We start from the raw sequence: 21,680 nt of genomic DNA, 5'->3' as shown, positions 1-21,680 counted from the left end.
AAAACTGTTCCAATCCAGGTTTCCCCACTCCTCGAGACCCTCTAATGGTCACCCGCCCACCTTCACATCTAACAGAAACTCCTTACCATCGGCCTTAAAGCACTCATTCACCTTGCCCCTTCCATCTTGCCCTCTCTGATCTCCCTCCCCCTTCATATCAAACAATCCCTCTTCCCATCTTCAAAGCCTTGTTAAAATCACATCGCTTCAACGAGGCCTTCCCCAACTAAGCCCTCATTTCCTCTTCCCACCCTCCTCCCTGCCCTGTCAACGGACTTGGCAGTGCACCCCTTAAGCACTCTGATACTCATCTCAGCCTCACAGCACTTATATATGCATCTTTATATCTTCTATTTCCCTTATTTGAATTTGTTTCAATATCTATCTTCACCTGGAGACTGTCCAGGCGGGCAGGGATCACATCTACGATTCTATTGTATTGTGCTTTCCCAAGTGCTTAGTAGTACAGTGCAAAAGTAAGTGCTCGATAAATACTACCGATGAATTGAACGAACGTTGCTGATATTATTATTGCCGGCTCTTCCTCCAACTTTGCCAAAAGCTTTGGCTGTTTTTCTTGCTAACACTCCACTTTATGCTAATTCTGTTGTACTGTACTCTCCCAACCTCTTAGCATTCAATCTGTCACCAGATCCTGTCGGTTCCACCCTCAAAACACTGCTAAAATTCAATTCCTCTCCATCCAAACTGCTACCACGCTGAACCAAGGACTTATCCTATCCCACCTCGACGACCGCATCTTCCTCCTCGCTGACCTCCCGGCCTCCCGTCTCTCCCCACTCCAATCCATGCTTCATTCTGCCGCACCAATCATTTATCAACAAAAACGTTCAGTTCACATCCCCGCTCTCCTCAAGAACCTCCTCGGCTGCCCGTTCGCCTCCGCATCCCACAGAAACTCCTTACCACTGGCTTAAAGCACTCAATCAGCTCGCCCCATTCTACTTCATCTCACTGGAAGTGGAAGGACCCCGGGCTTGGGAGTCAGAGGTCATGGGTTCTAATCCCGCCTCTGCCACTTGTCAGCTGTGTGACTTTGGGCAAGTCACTTCACTTCTCTGGGCCTCAGTTCCCTCATCTGTCAAATGGGGATGAAGACTGTGAGCCCCACATGGGACAACCTGCTTACCTTGTATCTACCCCAGCACTTAGAAGAGTGCTTGGCACATAGTAAGCACTTAAGAAATGCCAACATTATTATTTCTCCAGCCCAGCCGGCACCATTCCGCTCCTCTAGCGCCAGTTTCCTCACTCTCCACTGATCACGTCTGTCTCGCCGCCGACCCCTTTCCCACGTTCTCCCCCTAACCTGGAACTCCCTCCCCCTCCATATATGCCAGTCCGCCACCCTCTCCCCCATCCAGAATTATTCAGATCACATCTCCTCCAAGAAGCCTTCCCCGATTGAGCTCTCTTTTCCCCCGGGTCCCTCTCCCTTCTGCTTCATCTATGCACTTCTATCTGTGACAGTTGGACATTTGATATTCACCCCCAAGCCCACAGCACTCATGTATGTATCTTTAAATTATATATTATTAATCACTTATTTATTCATATTAATGTCTGTCTCCCCCTCTAGACTGTCAGTTCTGTGTCTGCTAATTAATGCCTGCTAATTCTGTTGGATCGTACTCACTCAAGCGCCTAATATAGTGCTTTGCACATAGTAAGCACTCAATAATTATGATTGATTGATTAGTACAGTGCTCTGTATATAGTAAGTGCTGAATAAATACCATTGATTGATTGATTGTTTACTTGTTTGTTTTGTTGTCTTCTCCCCCCTTCTAGACTGTGAGCCTGTTGTTGGGTAAGGGTTATCTCTATTTGTTGCCAAATTGTACATTCCAAGCGTTTAGTACGGTGCTCTGCACACGGTAAGAGCTCAATAAATATGACTGAATCCATAAATGAATTGATTGAACCCCCTCACAATAGTGCATGGGACAGAGCGAGTTCTAGCAAAGTGGGTTCGGAGGAATCAGACAAGGAGGGCTATTTGTGTGTGGAGGCAAAACCCAAGTACCAAAACCCAAGTACAGAAGTCATATTTTAGACTGTAAGCCCGTCATTGGGCAGGGATTGTCTCTATCTGTTGCTGAACTGTACATCCCAAGCGCTTAGTACAGTGCTCTGCACACAGTAAGCGCTCAATAAATACATTAGAATGAATATCTGACGGACCTTCTGTACCGTGACTTAGTGGATAGAACATGGGCCTGGAGGTCAGGACCCTGGTTCTAATCCATGCTCTGCCACATCTCTGCTGTGTGACCTTGGGCAAGTCATTTCACTTCCTCTGTGCCTCAGTTCCCTCATCTGTAAAATGGGAATAAGGGTGCCAGCCCCCATGTGGGACAGAGACTGTGTCCAAGCCCGTTGTGGGGCAGGAATTGCCTCTATCTGTTGCCGAATTGGACATTCCAAGAGCTTAATACAGTGCTCTGCATATATAGTAAGTACTCAATAAATATGACTGAATGAATGACCCTGATTAACTTGTATCTGAAGCAGCGTGGCTCAGTGAAAATAATAATGTTGGTATTTGTTAAGCGCTTACTATGTGCAGAGCACTGCTCTAAGCGCTGGGGTAGACAGGGGAATCAGGTTGTCCCACATGAGGCTCACAGTCAATCCCCATTTTACAGATGAGGGAACTGAGGCACAGAGAAGTGGAGTGATTTGCCCACAGTCACACAGTTGACAAGCGGCAGAGCCAGGATTCGAACCCATGACCTCTGACTCCCAAGCCCAGGCTCTTTCCACTGAGCCCCACGGGCTGGGGAGTCAGAGGTCATAGGTTCAAATCCGGCCTCTGCCGCTTGCCAGCTGTGTGACTTTGGGCCAGTCACTTGACTTCTCTGTGCCTCAGTTCCCACATCTGTAAAATGGGGGTGAAGACTGAACTCTACGTGGGACAACCTGATGACCCTGTATCCTCCCCTGCGCTTAGAACAGTGCTTGGCACATAGTAAGCGCTTAACAGATGCCATCATCATTATTATCACAGCGCTTAGTACAGTGCCTGACACCTAGTCAGCACTCAACAAGTACCATCCTTATTTTTATTAGTCTGAGAGACAGAACCCTGCCTTTAGAACAGCGTGGCTCAGTGGAAAGAGCCCGGGCTTGGGAGTCAGAGGTCATGGGTTCGAATTCTGACTCTACCTCTTGGCAGCTGTGTGACTGTGGGCAAGTCACTTCATTTATTTTGCTAATGAGATGTACATCCCCTTGATTCTATTTATTTGCTATTGTGTCAATGAGATGTTCATCCCCTTGATTCTATTTATCGCTACTGTTTTTGTCTGTCTCCCCCGATTAGACTGTAAGCCCGTCAAAGGGCAGGGACTGTCTCTATCTGTTACCGATTTGCCCATTCCAAGCGCTTAGTACAGTGCTCTGCACATAGTAGGCGCTCAATAAATACTATTGAATGAACTTCTCTGGGCCTCAGTGACCTCATCTGTCAAATGGGGATGAAGAGTGGGAGCCCCACGTGGGACAACTTGATGACCCTGGATCTCCCCCAGCGCTTAGAACAGGGCTCTGCACATAGGAAGCGCTTAGCAAATATCAACGCTACTATTTAGAGGGCAAATACACTGTGCAAAGCGTAAGTTATTAGGTGTTCACTAAAGCAGGAGGGTGAGCATTAAAAAAAAAAAAAGGAGGCCGCCGCGCTTGCGCAGACGCTTCCTAAGGAAGACGAGCGCCCATTGGCCGAGCAGCCTCGTTGACCTATCGCCAAGGGCGAGACTCAGCGAGCCAATGGGAAGGGCGGAAACTTCCAGCCGGGCCCAATGGCTTCGGCCGCGGCGGCGCCGATTGGCGGCCGGATCGACCAATCGCCTTTGGAGGCGCCCTTCCCTTGGCCAATGACGAAGCAGAGCCGGGCGGGCCGCGGGCGGCGGCGGCGCCCAATCCCGAGGGGAGCGGCGGGAGGGCGGGCCCGCCTCCGGGCGGAGGACCAATGGGCGGGCGGCGCCGCTGAGCGACGGGGCCGCCGACCTATGGCCGAGAGGCGCTCGGGGGGGGCCCCCTCTCGCGGGAGCGTCGGCCAATGGCGAGGCGGGGAGGGGGGGGCTTCTAGTAGGTTCCAGAAGGCGGCGCGTGCGGCGGTGGGGGCGCGCGGAGGGGACGCGGTCGCTTCAACGGGTCCGGCGTCGGAGCATGGAGCAGGTGAGGGGGGAGGGGAGGGGAAAAGGGCGGGAAAGGAGGCGGGTGACGTCACCGGGGGGGGCAGGGGACGAAGGTGTGAGGGAAATTTAGGCCCGCGAGGCCTGACGAGGCCCATGGCGGCCGAGGGCGACGCCCGGACCCTCACCCTCCGCCCCACGTTGTGCTCGGCCTCGGACCCCGCCCCCGTGGGAGAGCCGGGGGTCACCCCCATTTTACGGATGAGGAAACCGAGGCCGCCGGGCCTCGGGAACCTCGTGGGCCACGGCGGGGGGGGGGGGTCTTGAAGTGACGGGGAAGCCCTCACGACGGTTCGGGCACTGTGCTGAGCGCCGCGGGCGGGGCGACGCCCCCGGGGGAGCTCCATTTTGCAGATGAGGGAGCCGAGGGATCGAGAAGGGAAGGGGCAGATCGATCGTGATCGATCGATCCATCCACGAGAAGCAGAGGGGCTCGGTGGAAAGAGCCCGGGCTGGGGAGTCAGAGGGCATGGGTTCGAATCCCCCCTCTGCCCCTTGTCAGCTGGGTGACTGTGGGCAAGTCACTTCTCTGGGCCTCAGTTCCCTCATCTGGAAAATGGGGATGAAGACTGGGAGCCTCACGTGGGACCACCTGATGACCCTGGATCTCCCCCAGCGCTTAGAACAGTGCTCTGCACAGAGTAAGCACTTCACAAGTACCAACATAAATCTCAGGGCCTCAGTTCCCTCATCTGTAAAATGGGATGAAGACTGGGAGCCTCATGTGGGACAACCTGCTGACCCTGTATCTCCCCCAGCGCTTAGAACAGTGCTCTGCACATAGTAAGCGCTTCACAAGTACCAACATTATTCTCTGGGCCTCAGTTCCCTCATCTGTAAAATGGGGATGAAGACTGTGAGCCTCACGTGGGACAACTTGATGACCCTGGATCTCCCCCAGCGCTTAGAACAGTGCTCTGCACAGAGTAAGTGCTTTACAAATACCGACATTATTATTATAATGATGTTGGTATCAGTTAAGGGCTCACCCTGTGCTAAGCGCTGGGGGAGATGCAAGGTCACCAGGTTGTCCCCCCGTGGGGTCACGGTCCTCATCCCCAGTTTCCAGATGAGGGAACTGAGGCCCAGAGAAGAAGAAGAAGAAGATTATGTGCAGAGCACTGTTCAAAGCGCTGGGGAGATACAGGGTCATCGGGTGGTCCCACGTGGGGCTCACAGTCTTCATCCCCATTTGACAGATGAGGGAACTGAGGCCCAGAGAAGTGAAGTGACTTGCCCAGAGTCACACAGCTAAATGGCGGAGCCAGGATTAGTAATAATGCTGGTATTTAAATGCTAAGCACTGTTCTAAGCGCTGGGGAGGATACAAGGCGATCAGGTTGTCCCATGTGGGGCTCACAGTCTTCATCCCCATTTTCCAGATGAGAGAACTGAGGCACAGTGAAGGGACTTGCCCAAAGTCACACAGCTGATAAGTGGCGGAGCCAGGATCGATAATAATAATGCTGGTGTTTGTTAAGCACTTACTATGTGCCAAGCACTGTTCTAAGCACTGGGGGAAGATACAGGGTCACCAGGTTGTCCCCCGTGGGGCTCAGAGTCTTCATCCCCATTTTCCAGATGAGGGAGCTGAGGCACAGTGAAGTGACTTGCCCACAGTCACACAGCTGATAAGTGGCGGAGCCAGGATTAATAATAATAATAATAATGCTGGTATTTGTGAAGTGCTTACTATGTGCTAAGCACTGGGGGAGATTCAGGGTCATTAGGTTGTCCCACGTGGGGCTCATAGTCTAAAGGGAACTGAGGCACAGAGAAGTGAGGTGGCTTGCTGAAAGTCACACAGCTGATAAGTGGCGGAGCCAGGATTAATAACAGTAATGCTGGTATTTGTTAAGCGCTTACTATGTGCCAAGCACTGTTCTAAGCACCGGGGGAGATACAGGGTCATCAGGTTGTCCCCCCGTGGGGCTCACAGTCTTCATCCCCTTTACAGATGAGGGAACTGAGGCACAGAAAAGTGAAGTGACTTTCCCAAGGTCACACAGCTGACTAGCGGCCGAGTCGGGATTAGAACCCACGACCTCTGACCCCCAAGCCCGGGCTCTTTCCACTGAGCCACGCGGCTTCTCGATACTTGTCCTTTCCTTCTACTTAAAATGTGAGCCCCATGTGGGACCTGATTATCTCGCATCCACCCCGGCGCTTAGTACAGTGCTTGGCACACAGGGCTCGACAAGTACCACAGTTACCGTTATAACCGTTATTAAGCGGAGTGATGTGCCCAAGGTCACACAGCGGGCCAGTGGCGGAGCCAGGATTAGAACCCAGCTCTCCCGGGCCCGGGCTACTTCCACAAGTCGTCGCCGACCGTCTTGGGATGGGGGAAGGAGCTGACCCCTGAGAAAAGTGGGATGAGGCAGTGTGGGGGGGAAAACTGAGGCCAGAGAGAGGGTGACCTGGGTGGGAGAAATTGAGGGTAAGCCAGGGGACCTTGTCAAAAAAAAAAAAGAGCTGAAGTCACCAAGAGAAAGAGAGGTTGAAGCGAATAGTGGGGGATTTGGCTTTGAAGGAATTTGAGGTACCGGCATATTTGGGCTGATGGGCAACCCCAAAAACGGTAGCCACGGTATATGTGAGAACTTACATCTCCCCAAAGTGTTAATAATTGTGGAATTTAAGTGCTTTACCGTGTGCTGAGCGCTCTACCAGGTGCTGGGGTAGATAACCGAAGGTCAGCCTGGACACAGTGTCCGTCCCGCAGTGGGTTTGTATCTTATCCTAGTACTTAGCACAGTGTTGGGCGTATAGTAAGAACTTGGGTACCACAGTTATCGTTTGGCCATCAGATCAGGCCCGGCCCTCACCCCGTATGGGGTTCGGTTTGAGGCGGGGGAGAACAGACACTTAGTTTCCATTTTGCAGATGAGGAATCTAGAGAAGTAATAATTGTGGGATTTTTTTAAGCGCTTACTATGTGCCAAGCACTGTTCTAAGCACTGAGGTAGATACAAGGTAATCAGATTGTCCCATATGGGGCTAACAGCCTTGTATCTACCTCAGTGCTTAGAACAGTGCTTGGTTGGACACGGTCCCTGCCCCACTTGGGGCTCTCAGTGCCAGTCCCCCATTTTTACAGATAGGGTAACTGAGGCCCAGAGAAGTGAAGTGACTTGCCTGAGGTCACACAGCAGACGGGTGGCAGGAGGCGGTATTAGAATCCACATCCTCTGACTCCTCGGCCCGTGCTCCTTCCACTAGGCCATGCTGCTTCCTCAGTGAATGACTGGCCCATGGTCCACCCTGCAGCGGGGAAGCCGGAGTAATAATAATAGTAGTGATAATTAGGGTATTTGTTGAGCGCTAACCATATGCCAAGCACTGGGGTAGATACACTGTAGAAGCAGCGTGGCTCCGTGGCAAGAGCACGGGCTTAGGAGTCAGAGGCCGTGGGTTCTAATCCCGGCTACGTTACTTGTCAGCTGTGTGACTTTGGGCAAGTCACTTCACTGTGCCTCAGTTTCCTCATCTGTAAAGTGGGGATGAAGACTGTGAGCCTCACGTGGGACAACCTGGTTACCCTGTATCTCCCCCAGCGCTTAAAACAGTACTCTGCACAGAGTAAGCGTTTAACAAATACCAACATTATTATTATTACAGGGTAATGATGTTGTCCCCCCTGGGGCTCACACTTTTAATCCCTGTTTTACAGATGAGGTAACTGAGGCCCGGAGAAGTGAAGTGACTTTCCCAAGGTCACACAGCAGACAAGTGACAGCCTGACTCCCCGTCCCGGGCTCTTTCCACTAGATGACTCTCTGTGCAGGGTTGGGGAATCAATGGGCAGATAATTATCTTTCCCTAAGGCAGAGGGGGACAGCAAAATCACCCAGAAGAAGCCCCAAATCATTGTTTTTCAGAACCTTACGGGTAGGCGAGGAATTGTTTCCGAGTGTCGGAGAGGAGGGCTGCAGTTCACGGTAACTGAGCTATAAACTTTTTTGCGTGGAGTAAGCTGGTTTCCACCGCCACGGTCTCTCACCTCCCTCCATCCCTCTCAGCCATTAAGATTTTTAATGGACGTGAAGGTGCCGAGTTCCTCCTAAGAGCGGTTTGGTGCTGTCGATGGTAGTGCCTGCAAGATGAATCATGGGCCTGTTTTTTTATGCGGGAGTGCGTTGCGGGGTGGGAATTACGGAATGAAAAATGCTTTGAGGGACTCTAATCCCAACTCTGTTTCCCAAAGTGTGGTCCAGTGGAGACTTAACCTGGCCCGCTGTGACTAAAGAGGTTTCTTCAGACCCCAGATGTTTTATTGGCAGGGCCAGCGGAGAAAAAGAATATGGAAGGTGTTTGGAAGTAATAATAGTAATAATGTTGGTGTTTGTGCAGAGCACTGTTCTAAGCGCTGGGGTAGATACAGGGTAATCAGTTTGTCCCACGTGAGGCTCACAGTCTTAATCCCCATTTTACAGATGAGGGGACTGAGGCACCGAGAAGTGAAGTGACTTGCCCAAAGTCAAACAGCTGACAGGCAGCGGAGCCGGGATTAGAAGTAGGGGTACGAAGTCGCTAAAGACCCGGAGATACGGTGTGGCTTTAGAAGCTTGAGCTGTAAGGGGACCTTCATGGGTTAAGGAACTGAAAAAGACTTTGCGAAGTTCAGATACCAAGGACATCCTTCACAAAATTTAGAGATGACTTCATTGGACTGCAGCATTTGGTGGAAATCTTGGGGGGTAGTGAGTTTCTGTGGTTCCATAGCCCTTCTACATCTCTGAATCCCTTGTAAATAGAAATTTGCCTCCAATTTTCCATCTTTCCTCCATTTCCCAAGCCTTTTCTCAAAGAGGGACGGAGCCCCGCTCTTCTGTTTTAATATGGAATAAGAATAATAATATGTGGGAGAAGGTGAGTGAATTAAACCAGGACTTGGGAGCTCTGCTCTTGTTCCCTAAGTGGCTTTAGCAAACAACAGCACCCCAAAACGGACAGCTCAGGGGACCGGAAACACTCCCTTTAGCATAAATAGGTTGCATTCATGTAAAAAAAGTGTTTTTTCCTACCTGAATGTATCAGACGTACCTCTGCACTCCTCTGGGCCTAGTTTGAACTGTTTGCTTGTCAGTGGGAGTGACTACTTCTGCCTGCCCTATAAGGGCCCTGGTAACCCAGAACTTAAGTTGTTTCCTTTCAGAATTGAAGCAGTTGGAGGGGGAAACAATCTTAATTTGACTCTGTAGCACAAAGATGTATGGCACTGAGACCCTGTTCTGAAAGTACCCCATAATCTGTGCTTTTTTTATGGTATTTGTTAAGCATTTACTATGTGCCAGGCACCGTACTCAGCCCCGGTGTAGATAGAAGATAATCAGTTTGGACGTGATCCACATCCCACATGGGGCTCACAGTCTTAAGCCCCATTTTAAAGATGAGGTAACTGAGGCACAGGGAAGCGACTTGCCCATGTATGTGTCAGATGGTGGATCTAGGATTAGAACCCAGGGCCTTCTGACTCCCAGGCCCGTGCTCTACCCATTAAGCCACGCTGCTTCTCAGCTGAGGCAGAGATGACAGGAGGAGCAGATGTTCCCTCTGGAGAAAAAATGTCCGTTCTGGAAAAGACTGCCAAGGTAGTTGGGTGAAGGAAAATTGACAATCTTCCCAGGCCTGGAAGAGCATCTTAGTCACAGTGAGCCAGGGCAGAGCGTGTGGCATCTCTCTCACACTGCTTTCTTTAACTTTATGCCTGCTCCCGAATGACTGCTTAACTAGCAGTCGTTCCCCTTTAGCTACAAATCTCTGTTTTAGCAAACATCTCGATCTGGTGCCACCAGGAGAAACGTATTCTCCATGATTCCCCTCGAATGAGAGAAGCAGCGTGGTTCAGTGGAAAGAGCCCGGGCTTGGGAGTCAGAGGTCATGGGTTCGAATAGCGGCTCTGCCACTTGTCAGCTGTGTGACTGTGGGCAAGTCACTTCACTTCTCTGTGCCTCAGTTACCTCGTCTGTAAAATGGGGATTGAGACTGTGAGCCCCAAGTGGGACAACCTAATTACCCTGTATTTACCCCAGCGCTTAGAACAGTGCTCTGCACACAGTAAGCGCTTAACAACTACCAACATTATTATTATGATTATGATTTTTCTGAGGGGGAAGCTCAGTTTCCCATGCCCAGTTCTGCCCTTCGCCGTTTCCTCCTCGCCCCGTCTTATGACCCAGTTGAGACTAATTCCTGCCTCCATCCCAGACCTTAAGTCTCATTTGACTCAAGATAGGGAGCTGCCGTGTCCATTCTAGCTCGTGCTCTTCTAGTGCTAGAACAAGAGTCATTTTTTCCCATCAAGCTTGCCTTGGCTGTGTCCATACCCATTTCCTGCCGGGTGATACGAATCAGGGTGTTCTCCGTGACTCACCCCCACCTCTGAGGGTGGAAGGAGCGGGGAGGGGAGTGGGAGACTCCTTCAGTCTACAAGAAAGTGAATCTGCACATCCTCCAGACCTCTTGAAGAAAAAAAGTGTGGGGGGCGGGGGAATGGGGTGTCCCTGAATTAAGCACAGCATAGATAAAATTGCCTTGGGACTCGTAGCAAATCCCGGAGCGGCTCCTCCTCTCCTGGCCTGTCCCCTCACTTAGGAATCTGGAAGGGCCAGTCAGATCTCCCCAATCTAGCTTGAACGCTGGGAGGGTTCTTTATTCTGAGACAAAGTAGATTGTCATTGAAATAATAAGCAATTCTACGGCGGCTCGTGGTTTAAGAGTGGTCCTGCCGATTCTCTAAAGAGCCCGTGCGTTACCTAAGGCCCCAGAAGGGTGTCTCTCCTCCCGCCCCCTCCCCTCCACTTGGAAAGACTGGTTCCTTCTTCCAGTGGTTTGGGGCGGGAAAGGTGCTGATGGCTTTCGTCGTCTTCGCGGGTTCTAGAAAGCCAAGGGCGTATGCGAGGTGGTTTAGGGAGACGAATTACGCCCCTTTTCCTTTCATTCATTAAATGGTAATTATGGAGAGTCTACTGTGTGCAGGGCACTGTACTGAGTGTTTGGGAGAGCACACCATAACGGTGAACAGACACGTTCCCTGCCCACAATGAGCTAAGAGTCTAGGAGGGGAACAGACATTAATATAAATAAAATATAACTACAATAAGTGCTGTGGGGCTGGGTGGGGGCGATGAATAAAGGGAGGAAGTCAGGGCGACACAGAAGGGTGTGGGAGAAGAGGAAAGGGGGGCTTAGTCCGGGCAGGCCTTCATGTTGTCTTCTGTGTCCTCCAGGTAAATGAGCTGAAAGAGAAGGGCAACAAAGCCCTGAGCGCTGGTAACATTGAAGATGCGGTGAAGTTTTACTCCGAAGCAATCAAGCTGGATCCCAAGAACCACGTGCTGTTCAGCAACCGTTCTGCGGCCTACGCCAAGAAGGGAGACTACCAGAAGGCTTACGAGGACGGCTGCAAGACCGTCGACTTGAAGCCCGACTGGGGAAAAGTAAGCTTAGAGGGGGAGCCAGGCTGGGGTCTCTAGCTCCCCTGGCTTCAGCCGCAAGCCCCGGTTCTTGAGGATGCTGGGGGTTTTAAGTCTCGTCTGGCCAAAGGCCTCAGTGAACTTTGAAGAATGGATGTTTTCTTTCTCCTCCGTCTTTTTTGTTTTTTTAAATTATATTTTTTGAGCGCTTACTATATGCCAGGCACTCTACTAAGTGCTGGGGTAGATGTCAGCTAATCAGGTTGGGCACCGTCCAACCCACATGGGGCTCACAGTCTTAATCCCCATTTTGCAGGTGCGGTAACTGAGGCTCAGAGAAGTGAAGTGACTTGCCCAGGGTCACACAGCAGATAAGCGGCAGGGCTGGGATTAGAACTCAGGTCCTATTGACTCTAAGGCCCTTGCCGTATCCAATAGGCCATGCTGCTTCTCTGGTCTGACACCGAGCACCAGACAGACGATCGGAACACGTTATTCACCCTGTTCAGCAATACCCGCTCTAGCTAGGTCTTCCCCTAGTCACTCCGTCATCATTCCCCTGGGCACCTTGGGAAATGGGCTGTAACCTGCTTGAATTCTTCCCCGAGGAGAGGTGGGACCTGAATCCGGGATGTCCCCTCACACATCTTCCCCCCTCAAATTGACTCCTGTGTTCTCTTTGCCGATTTTAGGGTTACTCCCGGAAGGCAGCCGCTCTTGAATTCCTAAACCGGTTTGAAGAGGCTAAGCGGACCTATGAAGAGGGCCTGAAGCATGAAGCAAACAACCCGCAACTCAAAGAGGGTCTGCAGAACATGGAAGCCCGACTGACAGGTAGAAACTTTTGCAGTGCTTCTTTTCCTGTTCTCTCCCTCTATGGGGTCCCAAATCTCATAGTCTGTCCCTGCCGCCTAGGAATGCCACTCGAGGCTTGAGCTTCCCCTGGTCTTCCCCACCAGTCTCCTTGGTCTCCACTTGAGCAGCGGAGGCACACTTTCTGAATCACAGGGCTCTGGGGGCATTTCTGATGGGAGAGGAGCCTATGCTGAGGCTTCATACAAAATCCCAGAGCACCTGTCTTCCGTAGTCTATCCTACCTGGGATTCTGGAATTCTTGAGTGCTAGGAAAGAGGGGTGTTGCCAAAAACGGGCCACAGCCTCCATTTTGAAGCCGGGACCTGCCCCCTCCAGTACCCCTCCGTCCTCTTCTCAAAATACCAACGGGTATCTACCCCAGCGCTTAGAACAGTGCTTGACCCATAGTAAGCTCTTAACAAGTACCACTATTATTATTATTATTATTATCAAGCGGGGCAAAACTTGTGTCGGTGTGGCACCTTGCCTTAGCTCTGGCAGACGACGAGGGAAGCGTGATCTGTCCGAACGTTTGCTCCACCCGATAAAGTGACGGCTTGTGCTTGTTTCCGGGCAGAGAGGAAATACATGAATCCTTTCAGCACACCCAACTTGTACCAAAAGCTGGAGAGCGACCCTAGGACCCGGGCCCTGCTGAGTGACCCCAGCTACAAGGAATTGATCGAGCAGCTTCGCAACAAGCCCTCTGACCTGGGCGTGTAAGTAGAACAGGGTCCTCCATCCTTCCCCGGGAGGGGCGTCTCTGTCCCGGAGCAAGGGACAGAAGGAAAGAGGATGCGGTATCCTTTTTTCTTGGACCTTTAGTCAGGGTTTTCCGGCCACAATTCCCCATCTTCTGCCTGCGCCTCTCCTGGGTAGAGGAGGACGATCCTACGTTTGGAAAGGACACGATTGAACTGTTCACTCTGTACCCCTTGCCTGGGAGATCTGAGCAGCTATGTCCTGTAGTAGGCCCAGCTGATCTCAGAGGGTCTAGAAAAGGATTTCCCTGTTCCTTCAGTGGTGAGTTGGAGTCGGGGGGACCTTGAGTGTAGAGGAGCCCCAACTCCATCTCCCCTGCCCCACTGAGACTAAATAAAGTTTCCCGTCACCCCAAGAAACACTCGGAGATCTAGGTAGTTTTGAGAGTATCTACAGAATTTCCCGTGTCTCTGTACTCTCCACTTTATAGTTTGTCTGTTGACCTACCCACCCCCGAGCCCTTGCTCATGCCGTTCTCCCAGCCGGGACCTCCCATTTCCACTGAACCATCAAACTCCGAACCTCAGCCTTCCCTTCTTGTCTTCAAAGTCCTCTCTGAAAATCCCATCTTGTCCAGCGAGTCCTCTCCACTTCCCAGCACCCCCCGAATTGTATGGTCCCAGCAGCCATCCCAATAACCACTTGTGTATTCGGTTATACATGTAACCATTTATTCCTATATTCCATCCGGACCAATCTGTTCACCTCCACTCTTTGATCCCCATTCTTCCTACTGCTCCTACTATCAGTTAATATGCCCGTGTCCCTCCTCGGACTGTAAACTTCTGTTAGGCAGGGGCCGAGTCATGTATTTTTTTGTCGTATCGTCCCAGGCCCATAGTACTGGGCCTCGCGTTCAGTAAATCTCATCACTATTACTAATCCAGAAAGCTGCAAGACCCCCGGGTCATGACAACGCTGAGCGTCCTCCTGGGAGTGGATCTTGGTAGCATGGATGAAGAGGAAGAGGTCGTGAGCCCTCCGCCGCCACCTCCTCCCAAGAAGGAGACCAAACCAGAACCCATGGAAGAAGATCTCCCAGAGAACAAGAAACAGGTATGTTTCTCGCCCTCTTGCCCTTACCCGTGGACCAGATAATCGGATTTTTATGAATTCAACTAAACCGGTGGGAGAACTCCCTTTCGTCTGAGTGAAAGACTTGCTTCCTAGACACTGTTTTTAGATTCCCGGATTCAATTCTCAGGGGCACCTTCCCACTCCCTTCACAATCCCGTGGCTTTTGTGTTCCATCCACTGACCAGAGGTAACGGCCTTGACGTCAAATTTTTTAAACCAGCTACTTGAGTCATACCTAAATGTGTAGACGGTTTGAGGGTCTGAAGAAGTGTGTGTACAGTATGCTCAAGTCAGGCGAAAGAATTTTTTCTGCCTTACAGAGAGTTCTGAAGTAACTGAAAATGGTTTGAGGGTTTTTTGTTTGTTTTTCTTTTTGTGTGTGTGTGTGTTTGGGTTTTGTTTTGTTTTTTAAACACACTTCTGAGGGTTACAGTAGGCTTCGCATTCCACCGTTCTGGGCATCCTTCCCTTCCCGCTCCTTCCAGCCCCTCCTCTGTTTCTGGTGCTGGCCAGTAGGGCAGTGGGTCATTTCTGTTCCATTGTTTGGCTCGGTGACAAAAAAAAAATCTGGCAGAAACCTTCTTCCTTTCGGTGCCGAAGCAATGGACTCCACCTTCCCCAGTCACCGCACTGCTAGTCTGACACCCGTGTGCTCAGCCGGGGCAGGTCACAGTTGTGCTCGTGGTTCCTCTCTGGCCCTACCTCGGCTACCCTTCCCAAGAGAGAGAAGGTTTTCGCCCCACTTTTAAAGTGGGGGGGGCGGGCTTGCCCCGAGCAGAAAGCTTTCAGTTGTAACATTGTCCCCGTAGCTACGCAGTCTTCCAGCACTTGGCGTGGGCCTGGGTACCTCATGATTTTTCCTATTGAAAACAGCAGCCGCCGGTGGTTGTTTCCCTCTTTAGCATCCTGCCCAGAGGAACGAGCGTGGGCTGTTTCAAGGGGTCTCAAGGCTAGTAATAGGCTCTTAGAATGGGAGGTGGCGAGCCAGTGACTTCTGCCAGGAGTGAAGGACCTTTTCTGTCTCTTCCCCCTGGCTTATTGTTCCCTAACGGCTGAGATCCTGAGGCTATGTGGGTGGCCAGCAGTCTTGAGCCAGAAATAGATCTCTGACTTCCCACAACCCCTCCGAAATTAGGCTGGTGGGTGCATTTCAAAAAAGAATACCAGACATTTCTCCCCCCTAGGTTCCTTTCCCCCACCCCCCCACCCCCCGAGGGATCCCCTTGTATCGCAAGAAACCTCCTTTCTGGCAGGGATTCAAGTGGGTAGGAGGAGGTGGGGATGACTGCAAGAGCAGAATATGATACTTCCGGCAATTTAATTTCCGGCTCCAATGTGTCGCTGCTGACAGAGCAGCGACAGTTTAGGAGGAGACTTCTGTGATGTGGAAAACCTGCCACTTGAGGCTTTGTTCGTCAGCTTCCCTAGTTAGTCCCATCAATGGCCCGTTTTACTTCATTCTCGCCTGCACCGTGAGCTTGATCACCCTTTCTTCTCTTTCTCCTCCTTCCTCTCTCCCACCCAACTCCCTCCAGGCCCTGAAGGAGAAGGAGTTGGGCAATGATGCCTACAAGAAGAAAGACTTTAGCACAGCCTTGAAACATTATGATCGTGCGAAGGATTTGGACCCCACCAACATGGCATACATCACCAATCAGGCGGGTGAGTGCTGAAGAGGGGGCTCGGGGAGCACCCGGAGGGGCCGAGCCTAAGTGAGACCACCGGCCAACCTTGATTCCTTTTCTCTTCCTCCCTGGGGCAGCGGTCTACTTTGAACAGGGCAACTACGACAAGTGCCGAGAATTGTGCGAAAAAGCAATTGAGGTGGGGAGAGAAAACAGAGAGGACTACCGACAGATCGCAAAGTGAGTGTGACTTTCTCGGAGCCCTGGAAGGGTGCCGGGATGGAGGGTCGGGTGGGTGGGCGGTCAGGACCGTAAACACCTGCGGTCACGTTTACTGGCTTGCGATCTTGGGTCGGATCCCCGGGGGCCGTGTTTGTGCTAAAATGGCATCAGATTCCCACAGAATCGGGGAGGTGCGGGATGTGACTTTGCCTTTTCCGAAGAGACCGAACTTGATTTAATCTCTCCCTTCCCCGCCCTTGTACGCACGCACGACCCTTACTGTTAAAATCTCTCCTAAACTTAACCCCTACCAGAGCTTATGCCCGTATTGGCAACTCCTACTTCAAAGAGGAGAAGTACAAGGAAGCCATCCATTTCTTCAACAAGTCCCTGGCAGAGCACCGGACCCCAGAAGTCCTGAAAAAATGTCAGCAGGTGAGTGGGAAAGGCATGTGGTAGATTGATTCCTTTCTCCTCCAAGCAGCAGTGCTCCTCCAGAGAGGCCTGGTGCCATGACAGGAAGCCTTGCTATGTAATTTTCTTCTGCTTTTTTGGCCAGTGACTAATCATTAAGCCTGAAAATGCATAAACAATTGGGTTTTTTTTTTTCAGTCTGGAGTGTTAAATTCTATTTTCACATTAATAAATAATGTAAAAGAGTAGAACTTCTTCTCTGGCTATTTCCCCTGTCAGGCGATGAAAAGAAGGAATTTTCAAACCAAAGAGTTCTGATAGAACAGGTTATCATGTTGCCAATAGGTTATCAACCTTTCTTTTGAGGCCTCTTTATACCAAGTACAGGATGCACCTCTCTCTATAGCCCACCCGGCTTTTGGGGGTCATTTAATGATGAATGTTATCGTATTAGATTTTTAGTTCCACGAATTATTTAGGAACTCTTGATCCCATGCTGAAAGCAGGTCTTGAGAAGGGTTTGTCCCTAGCCCCCCATATGTTTTCTCCTCTCCTATCTCAGGCTGAGAAGATCCTGAAGGAGCAGGAGAGACTGGCTTACATAAACCCTGACTTGGCTCTGGAGGAGAAGAATAAGGGCAATGAGTGTTTCCAGAAAGGTGAAGATCTTCAGGGAGGTTGGATTTGGGTGGATTCGTGTGGTTTGGCTGGGGAGGAAGGGCACCCTGGATTTCCATTTCTTAGGAAAGAGAATCTGATCTTGTGGTGGTTTTGAAAGCTCTGATTTTAAATATTTTGTTGCTTTTTTTTCTCCCCTTTTCTCCCCCTCATTCCCTGTGTAGGGGACTACCCCCAGGCCATGAAGCATTACTCGGAAGCCATCAAACGGAACCCACGGGATGCCAAGCTATACAGCAACCGAGCTGCCTGCTATACTAAACTCCTTGAGTTTCAGCTAGCGCTCAAGGTGAGGGCGGAGCAGATGGGGAGGGACAGGAAGCGGAGCCATAAATGAGACTCAGCAGTGGCCTCCTGAAAAGAACACTGGCCTGAGAATTTTGAAGACCTGAGTTCTAATTCCGGCTCTGCCACTTGCCTGCTGTGTGACCTTGGGCGAATCACTTCTCTGGGCTTGGTTTCATCATCCGTAATACCTGGAGTTTCCTACTCCCCCAGAGTGTGTCAGGGGCACTATGTCTGACGTGATTATCTTGTAGCTACCTGAGCGCTTAACTGATAATAATAATAATAATAATGGTATTAAGTGCTTACTCTGTATCAAGCACTGTACTAATCGCTGGGGTGGAAGCAAGCCAGTCGGGTTGGACGCATTCCCTGTCCCACATGGGGCTCACGGTCTCAATCTCCATTTTACAGATGAGGGAACTGATGCACAAAGAAGTGACTTGCCCAAGGTCACACAGCAGACACAGCGGGTCCGGGATTAGAATCCGTGACCTTCTGACTCCCTGGCCCATGCTCTATCCACAATGCCATGCTGCAACGAATTAGACCCCACAGAAAAAAAATAGGGCTGTTTCTGTCACTGACCCGATCTCCCCGCCCAACCCTTCGACCTGCTGCTACTGCAGTGAAGGTCATCCCAGTCTTCCTCCATATTCCTGACTGTTCCAAAATCCCCGTTCTCCCCACTCACCCTCCACCACCTCCTCCGGTCCACCAGTTTCTGATCAGGCAAGGAGTCGAGCACGGAAGGGGCTGGGCGAGTACAAAATTTAGTGTGCTGAGCAAAAATCACGTACCTGGCACCTCGTTCAACTCCCAGGTTGAGGGGACTTTGGGGCCAGAAGAGCTGGCGTCAGGTACCAAATCCATGCCCTAGAGAAGCTGGAGTCTCCCACCCTGGAGAACAGTGGGCATGGGTGAGCGCCTGCCCGCTTTCCTCCCTCCTCAAGATCTGGATCTGACCCTGTGTTTCTTCACCCCTCTAGGACTGTGAAGAGTGCATCCATCTAGAGCCCACTTTCAGTAAGTAGTCTATTCCCACTGCTCCCATTCTCTCTGTGCCCTTCACGTCGGGGAGGATCCCTCCTTTGGGCTTCCATCTGCGGTTTCCCCCTATTCCTCCAGGCCCCGGAGTGAAGGTGGGAAAATTTTAAGGGCCAGAGAGGCCCCCTCGTTCAGCCTGGCATAAGGGCCTTGCTTTGTGGCTGTCCTGCCGCAGTCCTGCATTCCGGTATCCCCCACACTCGAGAAGGCCAAGCTCTGGTCCCCTCAGGGTTTGAGAAGTCACATTTCATTTATCTCAGCAAGGGGTTGATTTAGGGAGGGCACCTGCATAAGAAGGAAGTCGACCTCTAATCGATGAGTGGTATTTAGTGAGCGGTTACTGTGATCACATTCCCTGCCCACAACAAGCTTGTGACTTAGAGGACTTTTTTAGAAAGGGCTTCCGAGAGATCTACATCTGCCAAGCTGGCTGAGGCCGTAAAGCTTCAAATGATGACAGGAACTCTGTTGAAATGTCAAATGATGAAACTTGGAGGAAAATCGTTTATGTCGAAGCGATACTAGTAATGTCAAGGGGTGATCTCAAAGGGGAAACCCTCGATGGCCCAGAGTGTGGCCTGGAGCACTTGAGTGGACTCGTCTGGGTACCTTTTGGTGCCTTTGGAGACAGGACACTGGATGGGATGGACTTTGCTTAGATTTTTCTCTAAACCACCAGGTGGGCTTTTACTATATCAGTGGTTCCCGAGTTGGATAGATGGTAGAGTGGAAGAGTGGTAGATTAGAGTGGTGAATCGATAGCCTCGGGCAGCCAGACCGTGTACCCCCGGATGCTTCCTCACCCCGAATTTCCTTACAGTCAAGGGCTACACCCGGAAAGCAGCGGCCCTGGAAGCCATGAAGGACTACACAAAAGCCATGGATGTCTACCAGAAGGCCCTGGACCTGGACTCCAACTGCAAGGTTGGCGGCCTTTCTTTTCCTACGCTTCCTCATACGGCTCGGTGACTCTCCTTTCGCGTTCCTCCGACCTTTTGGAAACGATAAAGAAATGAGACAAGTAGCACTGATGCGTGTCCTTGTGTCTTCTGTCTCCCCTCCCTCCTCCCCCTCCTTACCCCGCCCTTTCTCCCCGGGATCCAGGAAGCCGCAGATGGTTACCAGCGCTGCATGTTGTCCCAGTACAATCGGCATGACAACCCGGAGGATGTGAAGCGACGGGCCATGGCAGACCCCGAAGTGCAGCAGATAATGAGCGATCCTGCCATGCGCCTCATCCTGGAACAGATGCAGAAAGACCCCCAGGCGCTCAGCGAGTGAGTGGCTTTCCGGGGGCCATAGAAGGGCCTTTTTCATTATGGAATTTAAGTGCTAACTATGTGCCGGGCACTCTGCTGAGCCCTGGGATAGATATAAGCTGATCAGGTGGGACACAGTCCATGTCCCACGGTCTGAGTCCCCATTTTACAGGTGAGGTGCCCGAGGTAGAGTGAAGTGACTTACCCTAAGTCACACTTCGGACGCGTGCCAGACACTGTACTAAGCCCTGCGGGAGATCCAAGCTGATCAGGTTGAGCACAGTCTGTATTCACGGTCTGAATCCCCATTTTGCAGATGAGGTACCCAAGGCGTAGTGAAGTGACCCGCCCTAGGTCACAGAAGAGACACAGAGTAAACGCATGGCAGCGCTCCATCCCCTAGGCCACGCTGCTTCTCGACTCAGGGAACTGGAGGCCGGGTCCTTTTGTCAGGACGAAGCCGGGTGGGGAAGGGGGCCGGGGCGGGTCCTAGGCAGCTCAGAGCCGGCCGCAGGCGCACGTAGCAGACCCCTTGGTGGGCCACGCGGCCTCGAGGAGGAGCGTCCGGACTAGCATTAGCCTGGGGACTACCGACTGGGCGGCGGGCCGAGAGCCAGGGACAAGCCACCGCAAGCGGAAACGTCTGCTCCCTCCCCGCCCCCCCCCGCCCCCCCCCCCCCCCCGCAAAGCTCCGGGGGGCTGCGTTTTGGCCGCCCCTGCCGTAGTAATAATGCTGGTATTTGTTAAGCGCTTACTATGTGCAGAGCACTGTTCTAAACGCTGAGGTAGATACAGGGTAATCAAGTTGTCCCACGTGAGGCTCACAGTTAATCCCCATTTTATAGATGAGGGAACTTAGGCCCAGAGAAGTTAAGTGACTCGCTTACAGTCACACAGCTGACAAGTGGCGGAGCTGGGATTCGAATCCCTGACCTCTGACTCCCAAGCTCGGGCTCTTTCCACTGAGCCACGCTGCTTCCCATAAACCCGCCCCCCCTCCCGCTTGAGCACCAGGAGGAGGGGAAGCACTTTGTGACCTTGGAATATTTTGTGATAACTCTCTCTGTTCCCCACCCAGACATCTAAAGAACCCCGTAATAGCTCAGAAGATCCAGAAGCTGATGGACGTGGGTCTGATCGCAATTCGGTGATGACTCCTCCCAGCCCTTCCCTTCCCCTTCATCTGTGGAAAGAGGAGCTGGGGCCGCAGCGGCAGCAGCAGCACGGAGCAGAAACGAGGAGGGGGGAGAAAGAGAAAACAACGATCTCTATATATTTATACATATATATATATATAATTGTGTGTGTGTATGTGTGGGGAGGGGAGAGACACAGAGATTGACACTAGCGCCCTTTGTACAGTCACCGCACATGACACTCGCATGGTTTCTTCACTGCTGCCCTCTCCGTGAATCCGCGGCCCCCCCTCCCCTCTACCTCTGTCGCAGCTGCTCTCCTCCACAGGTGGTTATTTTTTATTTGGGGCAGTGGAAGTGCGTGAGAGGTGCTCCTCTGGGTCACGACTCCATCCCCCACTCCCCTTCCTTCCCCCTTTCCCCCAGTTAACTCTGCGCCCCCACAATAAAAGAAGAACAAGCCAGCCGGGCGTGGTGATGGGTTGCTGTGGCCTCGGGTCGTGCTTTCGGGGGCGGGCAGCTGTGTTTGGTGGCTGCCCCGGGCCGGGGTCCCGACGCCGAACGCCAACTGGTGTTTTGGGGAGATTCTCCTGTTCCTCGTCTGGGTGCTGTACGCTAGGGGGCGCCCTCTTCCTTGAGCCGAGGCCGTGGGGCGGGGGCAGCCCAGTGGCGTTCAGTTGGT

The 21,680-nt window shown here is 51.8% G+C and overlaps 1 protein-coding gene across 2 annotated transcripts; it reads left to right on the top strand.

The window, feature by feature from the left end:
* The first annotated feature begins 4,105 nt into the window (after positions 1-4,105).
* Positions 4,106-21,468, top strand: STIP1 (stress induced phosphoprotein 1). Of its 2 annotated transcripts, none has more exons than XM_029061125.2 (14): positions 4,106-4,203; positions 11,453-11,662; positions 12,331-12,472; positions 13,071-13,212; positions 14,143-14,311; positions 15,868-15,994; positions 16,095-16,197; positions 16,494-16,614; positions 17,156-17,252; positions 17,436-17,560; positions 18,546-18,582; positions 19,424-19,527; positions 19,708-19,880; positions 20,941-21,468. In XM_029061125.2, the coding sequence occupies exons 1-14, from the start codon at positions 4,195-4,197 to the stop codon at positions 21,011-21,013; spliced, it is 1,632 nt and encodes a 543-aa protein (XP_028916958.1). In that variant the 5' UTR covers positions 4,106-4,194; the 3' UTR covers positions 21,014-21,468. The 2 variants fall into 2 exon arrangements, with proteins under 2 accessions (XP_028916958.1, XP_028916956.1); XM_029061123.2 differs by lacking the exon at positions 4,106-4,203 and adding an exon at positions 9,066-9,092.
* The last annotated feature ends 212 nt before the right edge of the window (positions 21,469-21,680 follow it).

The sequence above is a fragment of the Ornithorhynchus anatinus genome, chromosome 3 (assembly GCF_004115215.2).
Source record: "Ornithorhynchus anatinus isolate Pmale09 chromosome 3, mOrnAna1.pri.v4, whole genome shotgun sequence".
NCBI classification, from domain to species: domain Eukaryota; kingdom Metazoa; phylum Chordata; class Mammalia; order Monotremata; family Ornithorhynchidae; genus Ornithorhynchus; species Ornithorhynchus anatinus.
This window is presented reverse-complemented; position numbering and strand designations above follow the sequence as displayed.